Source organism: Hyperolius riggenbachi, chromosome 6, assembly GCF_040937935.1.
Source record: "Hyperolius riggenbachi isolate aHypRig1 chromosome 6, aHypRig1.pri, whole genome shotgun sequence".
NCBI lineage: Eukaryota > Metazoa > Chordata > Amphibia > Anura > Hyperoliidae > Hyperolius > Hyperolius riggenbachi.
Window position 1 is genome coordinate 320,009,719 of NC_090651.1, and position 12,525 is coordinate 320,022,243.

Sequence of the window (12,525 nt, forward strand, 5' to 3'; positions counted from 1 at the left end):
GATTTAGTATATATTGTTAACTGAGAACGTACCTCTGCAAGTGAAGCCAAGATGTACTACTACACAGATTTCGTAAATCTGAACAATCAAGAGTGTATGGTGTATGACCACCTTTAGGCAGAGGAGTGGGGAGGTTACCATTATGGTGCCCCTACATGGTACAATTTTTTCGTTTAGATAATTTCTTTCGATTACTCTGATAAATCAACTATAAAGATGTTTCCAACATAATTTTTATTTAAAAAAATAGGAAAATCATTCGTTTTTCTTGATCGAAAAAATATAATTTTTTACTTTCATTCGATTTGATCATTTTGGCCAAATAGATGGGAACATCAAACATTTTTATTGTACCGTGTATGGGCACCATAAGGCATAGGAGAGGGAAGGTTAGTGATGGACAGAGGAGATGGGAGGGTATTGTTAAGCAGAGGAGAGGGGGAGGTTAGTGTTAAGCTGGCCACTAACGGTCCAATTTCTAGCGAAAAATCGTTCGAGCAATCAGAAATTCGGATCGGATTGGTTGTAAATAATCTCCATTGGTGGACACAATCGATTATGAACGAGTGAAAAAAATGTCACCCGAATGAATTTTCGGTGGTCGTGATAGGAAGCAATGATTGGTTAGTTGATGGTGTAGTGAACGATTTTTCGTCCAATCAGAATTTCTGATCGCTCGGACGATTTTTCGCTAGAAATTGGACCGTTAGTGGCCACCTTTAGGCAGAGGAGAGTTTGAAGGTTAGTATTAGGCAGAGGAGAGGTTAGTGTTAGGCAGAGGAGAGGGTTAAAGTTAGGCAGAGGAGTGAAGAGGTTAGTGTATTAGGCAGAGGAGAGGTTGAAAGTTAGTATTATGGTGGCCAATAATGATCCAATCGTTTTTATCCAATGTTACCAAATCTATGTAGTATAAGGGTAAATTGAGTGAATATACTGAATGGATACTTCAGGCAGTTACCTTATATTACATAGAAATGGTAAGATTGAATGAAAAAGATTGTATCGTTAGTGGCCACCTTGAGGCAGAGGAGAGGGGAGGTTAGTATTAGGCAGAGGAGAGGTTAGTGTTACAGTGGCTTGCAAAAGTATTCGGCCCCCTTGAAGTTTTCCACACGTTGTGACGTTACTGCCACAAACATGAATCAATTTTATTGGAATTCCACGTGAAAGACCAATACAAAGTGGTGTACACATGAGAAGTGAAACGAAAATCATACATGATTCCAAACATTTTTTACAAATCAATAACTGCAAAGTGGGATGTGCGTAATTATTCAGCCCCCTTTGGTCTGAGTGCAGTCAGTTGCCATAGACATTGCCTGTTGCATTGCATGTCAGTACAAATACAGCTGCTCTGTGACGGCCTCAGAGGTTGTCTAAGAGAATATTGGGAGCAACAACACCATGAAGTCCAAAGAACACACCAGACAGGTCAGGGATAAAGTTATTAAGAAATTTAAAGCAGGCTTAGGCTACAAAAATATTTCAAAAGCCTTGAACATCCCACGGAGCACTGTTCAAGCGATCATTCAGAAATAGAAAAAGTATGGCACAACTGTAAACCTACCAAGTCAAGGCCGTCCACCTAAACTCACAAGCCGAACAAGGAGAGCGCTGATCAGAAATGCAGTCATGGCCCATGGTGACTCTGGACAAGCTGCAGAGATCTACAGCTCAGGTGGGGGAATCTGTCCATAGGACAACTATTAGTCGTGCACTGCACAAAGTTGGCCTTTATGGAAGAGTGGCAAGAAGAAAGCCATGGTTAACAGAAAAGCTTAAGAAGTCCTGTTTGCAGTTTGCCAAAAGCCATGTGGGGGACACAGCAAACATGTGGAAGAAAGTGCTCTGGTCAGATGAGACCAAAATGAAACTTTTTGGCCAAAATGCAAAACGCTATGTGTGGCGGAAAACTAACACTGCACATCACTCTGAACACACCATCCCCACTGTCAAATATGGTGGTGGCAGCATTATGCTCCGGGGTGCTTCTCTTCAGCAGGGACAGGGAAGCTGGTCAGAGTTGATGAGAAGATGGATGGAGCCAAATACAGGGCAAACTTGGAAGAAAACCTCTTGGAGTCTGCAAAACACTTGAGACTGGGGCACCTCCGCAGGACAACGACCCTAAACATAAAGCCAGGGCAACAAGGGAATGGTTTAAAACAAAACATATCCATGTGTTAGAATGGCCCAGTCAAAGTCCAGATCTAAATCCAATCGAGAATCTGTGGCAAGATCTGAAAACTGCTGTTCACAAATGCTGTCTATCTAATCTGACTGAGCTGGAGCTGTTTAGCAAAGAAGAACGGGCAAGGATTTCAGTCTCTAGTTGTGCAAAGCTGGTAGAGACATACCCTAAAAGACTTGCAGCTGTAATTGCAGCAAAAGGTGGTTCTACAAAGTATTGACTCAGGGGGCTGAATAATTATGCACAACCCACTTTGCAGTTATTTATTTTTAAAAAATGTTTGGAATCATGTATGATTTTCATTCCACTTCTCACGTGCATACTACTTTGTATTGGTCTGTCACATGAAATTCCAATAAAATTGATTCATGTTTGTGGCAGTAATGTGACAAAATGTGGAAAACTTCAAGGGGGGCCGAATACTTTTGCAAGCCACTGTAGGCAGAGGAGAGGGGGAGGGTTAAAGTTAGGCAGTGGAGAGGAGAGGTTAGTGTTAGTCAGAGGAGAGGGGGAGGTTAGTGTTAGGCAGAGGAGAGGGAGGGTTAGTGTTAGGCAGAGGAGAGGGAGGGTTAGTGTTAGGCTGAGGAGAGGGGAGGTTGGTGTTAGGCAGAGGAGAGGGGAGGTTAGTGTTAGGCAGAGGAGAGGGCGAGGTTAGTGTTAGGCAGAGGAATGGGGAGGTTATTGTTAGTCAGAGGAGAGGGAGGGTTAGTGTTAGGCAGAGGAGAGGGTGAGGTTAGTGTTAGGCAGAGGAGAGGGGGAGCTTAGTGTTAGGCAGAGGAGAGGGGGAGGTTAGTGTTAGGGAGAGGAGAGGGGGAGGTTAGTGTTAGAAAGAGGAGAGGGGGAGGTTAGTGTTAGAAAGAGGAGAGGGGGAGGTTAGTGTTAGGCAGAGGAGAGGGGGAGGTTAGTGTTAGGCAGAGGAGAGGGGGAGGTTAGTGTTAGGCAGAGGAGAGGGGGAGGTTAGTGTTAGGCAGAGGAGAGGGGGAGGTTAGTGTTAGGCAGATGAGAGAGGGAGCTTAGTGTTAGGCAGAGGAGAGGGGTAGGTTAATGTTAGGCAGAGGAGAGGGGGAGGTTAGTGTTAGGCAGAGGAGAGGGGGAGGTTAGTGTTAGGCAGAGGAGAGGGGGAGGTTAGTGTTAGGCAGAGGAGAGGGGGAAGTTAGTGTTAGGCAGAGGAGAGGGGAGGTTAGTGTTAGGCAGAGGAGAGGGGGAGCTTAGTGTTAGGCAGAGGAGAGGGGGAGATTAGTGTTAGGCAGAGGAGAGGGGGAGGTTAGTGTTAGGGAGAGGAGAGGGGGAGGTTAGTGTTAGGGAGAGGAGATGGGGAGGTTAGTGCTAGGCAGAGGAGAGGGGGAGGTTAGTGTTAGGCAGAGGAGAGGGGGAGGTTAGTGTTAGGCAGAGGAGGGAGCTTAGTGTTAGGCAGAGGAGAGGGGGAGGTTAGTGTTAGGGAGAGGAGAGGGGGATGTTAGTGTTAGGGAGAGGAGAGGGGGAGGTTAGTGTTAGGCAGAGGAGAGGGGGAGGTTAGTGTTAGGCAGGGGAGAGGGGGAGGTGAGTGTTAGGCAGAGGAGAGGGGGAGCTTAGTGTTAGGCAGAGGAGAGGGGGGGGGGGTAGTGTTAGGCAGAGGAGAGGGGGAGGTTAGTGTTAGGCAGAGGAGAGGGGGAGGTTAGTGCTAGGCAGAGGAGAGGGGAGGTTAGTGTTGGGCAGAGGAGAGGGTGAGGTTAGTGTTAGGCAGAGGAGAGGGGGAGCTTAGTGTTAGGCAGAGGAGAGGGGGAGGTTAGTGTTAGGGAGAGGAGAGGGGGAGGTTAGTGTTAGAAAGAGGAGAGGGGGAGGTTAGTGTTAGAAAGAGGAGAGGGGGAGGTTAGTGTTAGAAAGAGGAGAGGGGGAGGTTAGTGTTAGGCAGAGGAGAGGGGGAGGTTAGTGCTAGGCAGAGGAGAGGGGAGGTTAGTGTTGGGCAGAGGAGAGGGGGAGGTTAGTGTTAGGCAGAGGAGAGAGGGAGCTTAGTGTTAGGCAGAGGACAGGGGGAGGTTAGTGTTAGGCAGAGGAGAGGGGGAGGTTAGTGTTAGGCAGAGGAGAGGTTGAAGGTTAGTATAAGGCAGAGGAGATGAGAGGTTAGTGCTAGGTAGAGGAGAGGAGAGGGGAGGTTAGTGTTAGGTAGAGGAGATGAGAGGTTAGTGCTAGGTAGAGGAGAGGGGAGGTTAGTGTTAGGCAGAGGAGAGGTTGAAGGTAAGTATAAGGCAGAGGAGATGAGAGGTTAGTGCTAGGTAGAGGACGGGGAGGTTAGTGTTGGGCAGAGGAGATGAGAGGTTAGTGCTAGGTAGAGGAGAGGGGAGGTTAGTGTTAGGCAGAGGATAGGGGGAGGTTAGTGTTAGGCAAAGGAGAGGGAGAGGTTAGTGTTAGGCAGAGGAGAGGGGGAGGTTAGTGTTAGGCTGAGGAGTGGGGAGGTTAGTGTTAGGTAGAGGAGAAGGAGAGGTTAGTGTTAGGCAGGGTAGAGGGGGAGGTTAGTGTTAGGCAAAGGAGAGGGGGAGGTTAGTGTTAGGCAGAGGAGAGGGGAGGTTAGTGTTAGGCAGAGGAGAGGTTGAAGGTTAGTATAAGGCAGAGGAGATGAGAGGTTAGTGTTAGGCAGAGGCAGTGGCGTACCTAGGGCATTTGGCACCCGATGCTGGGTATTAAAAGACACCCCCTAAAAAAAATGGGCGTGGCCACAACCTGCGGCGTGCTTCGCGGCAAAAATGGGCGTGGTCATGACCGGATGAGGGCGGAGCTAACTGTAATTTAAAGTATTAGCTAGTATAGTTGCCCCAGTATAGCTAGTAGTTTCCCCCAGTATAGCTGCCCCCAGTGAAGCTAGTTGCCCCCAATGAAGTTAGTATAGTTGCCCCCAGTATAGTTGCCCCAGTATAGCTAGTATAGTTGCCCCCAGTATAGCTGGTATAGTTGCCCCCAGTATAGCTGCCCCCCAGTATAGCTAGTTTAGTTGCCCCAGTATAGCTAGTTTAGTTTCCCCCAGTATAGCTAGTATAGCTGCCCCCAGTATAGCTAGTATAGCTGCCCCCAGTATAGCTAATTTAGTTGCCCCCAGCGTAGGTAGTTTAGTTGCCCCCAGTGTAGGTAGTTTAGTTGCCCCCAGTATAGCTAGTATAGTTCCCCCAGTATAGTTGCCCCAGTATAGCTAGTTTAGTTGCCCCCAGTATAGCTAGTTTAGTTGCCCCCAGTATAGATGTCCCAGGAGGTGGGAAGCAGCGCTACAAGGAGGGGCAATGGGGGCAGCGGTGGGGAGGGGGGAAATATCCCCCCCCCTCCCTCACCTGGGACCCCTCCTTCTGTCTCTCTCCCCGGGAGGAAGCACAGTGGGCGGCTTTGAAGGCGGAGATCTGTGACGACATGACGCTGCCAGCGCTTGGAACGCGTAAAGTGGTGAGTAATTCTCCGCTTGTCTCCCCCCCGCCGAGCCCGCACTTGCCACCTGCTAAATGGAGGGGGAGAGAGGCAGAAGGAGGGGCCCCAGGTGAGGGAGGGGGGGATATTTCCCTTCTCCCCACCGCTGCCCCCACTGCTCCCCCTTCTAGAGCTGCTTCCCCCTCCTGCTTTGCTGCTGTGGGGGGTCGTGGCGACACCCCCCTGGCTGTCTGTCACATGGTGCGCCACGCCCCCCTGCGCACTACAGTAGGAACGCCACTGGGCAGAGGAGAGGGTAGGTTAGTTTTAGGCAAAAAGAGGGGTGAGGTTAGTGCTACAAGCAGAGTCAAAAGGCTATTGCTGGGCTAAAGGAGGGGGAAGTTAGTGTGAGAATAGGAAAGGGAGTAAGAAAAAAGTATTGCAGAAGGAGATTGGCCAATATTGTTTGCCAAATACAATACGCACCCTAACCAAAATTAAAGACAAAAGTTTTGCCGCAAGTTACAAAATTGCATGATACTCAATGGTTTCAAAGTCTGCCATAATCCCATTTGGCAAGAATTTCTGATTAAATTGGTTTCATCATAATTGTTTCTCAATCTAAATAACGTTGTGCCAATTATAGAATTCCCCATGTGTCAAGAACAGGTTTATTCAAGGCTCTATTTACCATGCTGACAAACTCTGGCAGGTACCCAGGGCAGCCTTGATCAATAAAAGTGCAGAAATAGATTCTGTTAACATATACAGGAAGAACTCTGCACTGAGAAGTAGGCGGGGCATGCTTTACTTCCTGGCCAATCCTCTTCTATTGCATCACTAGCAGACACTGTGATGATGTCAGCATGGTAATTGTGGACAGTGCTAAAAGGGATTTGAGCTAATCACTTTGTGTAACCATAAAAGTGCAGAATATGACACAGCAGAGTGGGCGGGGGTGTGTGAACAATTCTTATCTCAGCCATATTCACCTTTATACTTTTCTCACCTAATCTGTATAACTGCTTCCCAACACCAAGCAAAAATACCTAAAATTAAGCTGATAAAAGTAGTATCCAAGTTAAAATGTAACCCCACTAGCTCTAGCTGAGGCTATAATTTGTATTTAAAAGAACACTACTTTGAATTACTTTTACATACAAAGGTTTTGTAAAGAACAAACAAAACATACATAAAGAGAAAACTACCTGCTGCTGTGTTCTCCTCATAAACTTGCAGCTGCCTGTTCACTCCCAGTCTATTTGAACCACTCCCCCTGCTCGGCTGGATTTCAGCAAAGGCCACAAAGGCCTAGGGTTTTGGTGGTAAGAAGCTTGGAGGTAGCGCACCCCTTCCTTTTTGTTGCAGGGCTGTCAGCGGAATGGCTGTATTCTAGTTAGGTGTTCTCACTGGCGCTGTCTTACTCCTGAAGTCCTCTATGTCTGCTCTGCTCTCTGCACTTCCACTCAATGCCAGAGGGAGGAGCGGAGAATGTTTTCTTTCTGCAAAGAATTATTGTTTTAACATAAACTTAGAGAATGGCTGATTACCGAATGCACCCAAATCAGAAGAAGTCAAATATCCACAGTTACATGTTCTGATGCAGTCGAGTAAATCGAGTAATGGACATATGAGTGTTATTTGCTGGGACTGTCACCTGCATTTGTTTCATAGTTACACAGTTATTTTGGTTGGAAATAGACATAAGTCCATCAAGTTCAACCAGAAAATAAAGTACAACACCAGCCTGCTCCCTCACATATCCCGGTTGATCCAGAGGAAGGCAAAAAACCCTTACAAGGCATAGTGCAATTAGCCCCAAAAGGGAGAAAAAATCCTTCCCGACTCCAGATGGCAATCAGATACAATCCCTGGATCAACACCACTGTGCATTACCTAGTAATTGTAGCCATGGATGTCTTTCAATGCAAGGAAAGCATCTAAGCCCCCTTTAAATGCAGATATAGAATTTGCCATAACTACTTCCTGTGGCAATGCATTCAACATCTTAATCACTCTTACTGTAAAGAACACTTTCCTAAATAAATGGCGAAAACATTTTTCCTCCATGCGCAGATCATGTCCTCTAGTCCTTTGTGCGAGCCTAGGGACAAAAAGCTCATCCGCCAAGCTTTTATATTGCCCTCTGATGTATTTGTACATGTTAATTTGATCCCTCTAAGGCGTCTTTTCTCCAGACTAAATAAACCCAGTTTATCTAACCTTTCTTGGTAAGTGAGACCTTCCATCCCACGTATCAATTTTGTTGCTCGTCTCTGCACCTGCTCTAAAACTGCAATATCTTTCCTGTAATGTGGTGTTAAGAACTGAATTCCATATTCCAGATGTGGCGGTGTAATGAATCCTGTTATCTGGTCTGCTGTACCTATGAACAATTGTGCACCCATGACCCTCACCCACCCCTCTCCTCACACAGCCAAACATAACATTTAATTATTTGTCTAGAGAGAAGAAGATGCAATGAGCTGGTTGGCGGTGAAGATCACATGGGCATGTGGTCGTTGGCAGGGATATTGTGTTTTAGGGTTTTGGCATCCACCAAGAAAAAAACAATATTTATTTTCAACAGAACCTGGCGCCAGCTGGGTTTCGGCAATACCACCTAGGGTCTTGCTTTGGTTTTGTTCCACAGAAATGATAAACCAGTAAGCCAGAGATAATAGTTATCAGATCAATGATCGTAGCACAGAAAAATAATAATTTCCTAAATGATTTCCTCCATGTGCAGAAGTCCAAGCCAACCAATCACAATAGCTTGAGACAGTATGATTGTCCATGTCTTCTGTCACCCCATCTAAAGCTATATGCACACATTACATTTTCTTAGGCTCAAATAATTATTCATTTATAGTTTCAGCTGGAAACTAAAGTGTGTATAATTAACTCCCTTGTAATGATATGTCAGATCGGATCACTGATACTACTAGATGTTGTATATATGAAAAGTGTAATTTCTTACCTTCTCATAGGGACAAACCATTATTTAATAGAAAAAGTAATGTCTATTCATGCATAGTAGACAATGCATTTCACGGGTCTTGGCCCGCTTCCTCAGATCAATACAAATGCCTGTAGAACTTTTGGTCACAAACGTGAGCACCTAAAAAAAGAATTCCAAAAGTTCTAAAGGCACGTGTAGTGACCTGAAGAAGCAGGCCAAGACCTGTGAAACTTGTTGTCTATGGTTCATGAATAAATATTACTTTTTCCAATAAATAATAGTTTGTCCTTCTGAGAAGATAAGAAATTACACTTCTCATATATACATCTAGTAGTATCATATCATCAAGGGCGCCTTCACCAGTGTTTTTATTGATAAACTGACACTTTACTGTCAGCCCAGGTTCATGTTTGTTCAGGATACCATTTTACCTAAAACCAAACCCGGCTGTTCTGTGTATTCACCTATGGGATTAAATTGGTGAAAGTGTAAATATGTATATTTAAGCAGGTTTTGGAAAGTGGTAAGATCCGAGCTGTACAGTTTCACTTTCACCCAATTATTTCCTCTCCGCAGTCAGCAAGAAACTGATCAGAATCCGACACATACTTCAGAGACAGTAATTGAAGGAAAAGTAACGCAATCAAACTGTTTATTGGATGACCTTTGTCTTCCTGTGTTTACTCATATCATTGACTTTTTCCACCTTTCCTAGAAAGAAACGCGGCTCACTGTCAGTCAGATAATTCTCTGTCTGTCGGTGATGTTTACGCTCTACGTGGGAGTCGCCAACGCTCGCTGTGTCCGGCGCTCCAGAGAAATGTTGTGCGGTTCAGAGTTGGTGGACATGCTACAATTCATCTGCAGTAACAGGGGCTTCTATGTCAGTACGTATATACTGTTATTGTTTTTCTATGACTAGTGTGTTAGTTTATGATGCAAAGACTTGAGTCTATGGGGTTGATTTACAAAGCCTATTTTTCAGCTTAACTGTAAGGAGAGCTTATGCATGAGATAAACACATGGGTCTTGATTCACTAAACCGTGATAACTCAAATATCACACCTTATCAAAGATATTACACCTTATCAAAGTTAACACGCCTTATCAGAGTAGCATAGCAAGCGCTACAAACTTATGCCTGCTAATTGGCAGTGGCACTCGTCCTGCCCTGAGCCATTGCGGGTTTGTAGCGCTCACTATGCAACTCTGATAAGGCATGTTATCTTTGATAAGATGTGATATATTTGATAAGGTGTGATATTTGAGTTATCACGATTTAGTGAATCAAGCACATAATACGAGATGATTCATGAGCTAAACAGATAGGGCCCTTTCCCACTAGCGGCGTTTGCGATGCTGAATCGCAAAATCACAAACCGCTAGTGATTTTTTAAATCGCTACGGTTTGCATATTAACATGGGAATCGCGGTAGGCAATTTCCACTACCGCGATGAGTTTTTTTATCAAACGCGATCGCGCCGCGGAGCAATCTTTGCCGCGATTTTGCTATGCAGTACAGTGCATGGCAAAATCGTGAACGCAATCGCCGGAAGTTTCCTGCACTTTTACGATTCAGCAATCGCTAGCGTTTAGCGTGAACGCTAGCGATTGCTAGTGGAAAAGGGCCCTTAACCACCCTGGCGTTCTGATAAGATCGCCAGGGAGGCTGCGGGAGGGTTTTTTTTAAATTAAAAAAAAACTATTTCATGCAGCCAACTGAAAGTTGGCTGCATGAAAGCCCACTAGATGGCGCTCCGGAGGCGTTCTTCCGATCGCCTCCGGCGGCCAGAATAAACAAGGAAGGCCGCAATGAGCGGCCTTCCTTGTTTTGCTTACACCGTCGCCATAGCGACGAGCGGAGTGACGTCATGGACGTCAGACGCATCCGATCCAGCCCTTAGCGCTGGCCGGAACTTTTTGTTCCGGCTGCGCAGGGCTCAGGCGGCTGGGGGGACCCTCTTTCGCCGCTGCTCGCGGCGAATCGCCGCAGAGCGGCGGCGATCGGGCAGCACACGCGGCTGGCAAAGTGCCGGCTGCGTGTGCTGCACTTTATTTGGGGCAAATCGGCCCAGCAGGGCCTGAGCGGCAGGCTCCGGCGGTACTGGACGAGCTGAGCTCGTCCATACCGCCCAGCTGGTTAAGGAGCAATAAATCAAGAGTTAAGTTAGATAACGAGAGATAAATCATGAGTTAAGTCATTTAATGAGAGATAAATTGTGAGTTAATATAAGTATAGTAAGATAATTCAACAGAAAAACTTTGTGAATCAGCCCCTATAGGCCATGTGCAATTAACTTTTTCTCCAGAGTTATCTTTTTGGAGATAATTTTTATATTTTCTTTAAAATAACTTTTCAGCATTTTATATTTGAAAAAGTACCCAAAAGTTGGTGGAAATGTATTATCAAAATTATTTTGAGTAGTTTCTTGCTTGCTGGTGGTTTAAAAGGCATTTTATGACGAGGTGTAAAAATATCACCCAGGAGAAAAAGTGTATTGCTTTTGGGCCTATGGCCCTTATTCAATTGACTTTTTCTCCTAGGTGATATTTTTACACCTTATCAATAAAATGTCATTTAACCTCCTTAGCGGTAACCCCGTGTGTGACACGGGGTAAGCCGCCGGAGGGTGCCGCTCAGGCCCTGCTGGGCCGATTTAAATAATTTTTTTTTTTTTGCTGGACGCAGCTAGCACTTTGCTAGCTGCGCCAGCACCCCGATCGCCGCCGCCGTGCGCCCGTTCGCCGCTATCCGGTGCGGCGCGCCCCCCCCCCCAGACCCCTGCGCTGCCTGGCCAATCAGTGCCAGGCAGCGCCAAGGGGTGGATCGGGTCTCCCAATGACGTCCCGACGTCGCTGACGTCATCACGCCCCGTCGCCATGGCGACGGGGGAAGCCCTCCATGAAATCCCGTTCTTTGAACGGGATTTCCTGATCGCCTATCGCCGGAGGCGATCGGCGGGGCTGGGAGGATGCCGCTGAGCAGCGGCTATCATGTAGCGAGCCCTGGGCTCGCTACATGATTTAAAAAAAAAATTAAAAAAAAACTGCTGCGCTGCCCCCTGGCGGTATTTTTCATACCGCCAAGGGGGTTAAGCCACCAGCAATCAAGAAAACACTTAGAATAATAGTGAGCAGCTCCCTTGTAGAAATGGCCCGAACCTCCGATTTTAAGTTCACGAACTTCCGCAAAAGTTTGGTTCGCGCAAACTTTCGCGAACCGCAATAGACTTCAATGGGGAGGCGAACTTTGAAAACTAGAAACACTTATGCTGTCCAGAAAAGTGATGGAAAAGATGTTTCAAGGGGTCTAACATCTGAGTTTTTGCATGGATGAGTGGTATAGACGCTAAAAGTCTGGGGGAAAAATCTGGATTTGACGCAAAGCAGCGTTTTAAGGGCAGAACATTGAATGCTAAATTGCAGGCCTAAAGTGCTTTCAAACATCTTGCATGTGTATACATCAATCAGGTAGTGTAATTAGAGTACTGCTTCACACTGACACACCAAACTCACTGTGTAACGCACCGCAAACAGCTGTTTGTGTTGTGATGCCCGTGCTGGACTGGTGCGCACCATGGCGAGATTGCTCTTCCTCAGTGATATCAGGTAATGTCTGACTGCCTTATCAACTTTCGATGGTTCTTTCTCTACTATTGTTAAAGCTTACATCTATTTTTTTTAAATTACATTTTCTGCTGGCTTTTCAGTACCTGTAATGAGAATCTGTTATGGAGGGCAAGTCTGCCATTGTGAGTGACCACGGGTAATGGCCAGGGAATCAGGGTTCGATTCCGGTCCGGAGTGGGAGCCTGAGAACTGGCTACCACCACCGCACATCCAAGTAAGGACCCATTTGCTGTATAAGTAATGTACCTGCCCTGACCGTGCTTTGCAGACCAGGCATCTGTGGTCAGATGGACCCTTGACCCAGCGCAAGACAAACCAAATCGAAAGAATTTGCCAAGAATTTGTTATGGAGGGCAAGTCTGCCATTCATTCAAC

General features: G+C 46.2%; 1 protein-coding gene and 1 long non-coding RNA gene across 2 annotated transcripts in view; one reads left to right on the plus strand and one right to left on the minus strand.

Annotated features, from left to right (window-relative positions):
• LOC137521722 (uncharacterized) overlaps positions 1 to 12,525 on the minus strand; it is a 152,162-nt gene that overhangs the window by 84,268 nt on the left and 55,369 nt on the right. Inside the window, exon 3 of the long non-coding RNA XR_011022187.1 lies at positions 6,766 to 7,059. This is a non-coding gene — a long non-coding RNA (uncharacterized lncRNA). The remainder of the gene's footprint in view (positions 1 to 6,765; positions 7,060 to 12,525) is intronic.
• LOC137521721 (insulin-like growth factor III) overlaps positions 1 to 12,525 on the plus strand; it is a 60,725-nt gene that overhangs the window by 35,391 nt on the left and 12,809 nt on the right. Inside the window, exon 2 of the mRNA XM_068241379.1 lies at positions 9,235 to 9,406. Within this exon, the coding sequence (XP_068097480.1) occupies positions 9,235 to 9,406 (172 nt within the window). The remainder of the gene's footprint in view (positions 1 to 9,234; positions 9,407 to 12,525) is intronic.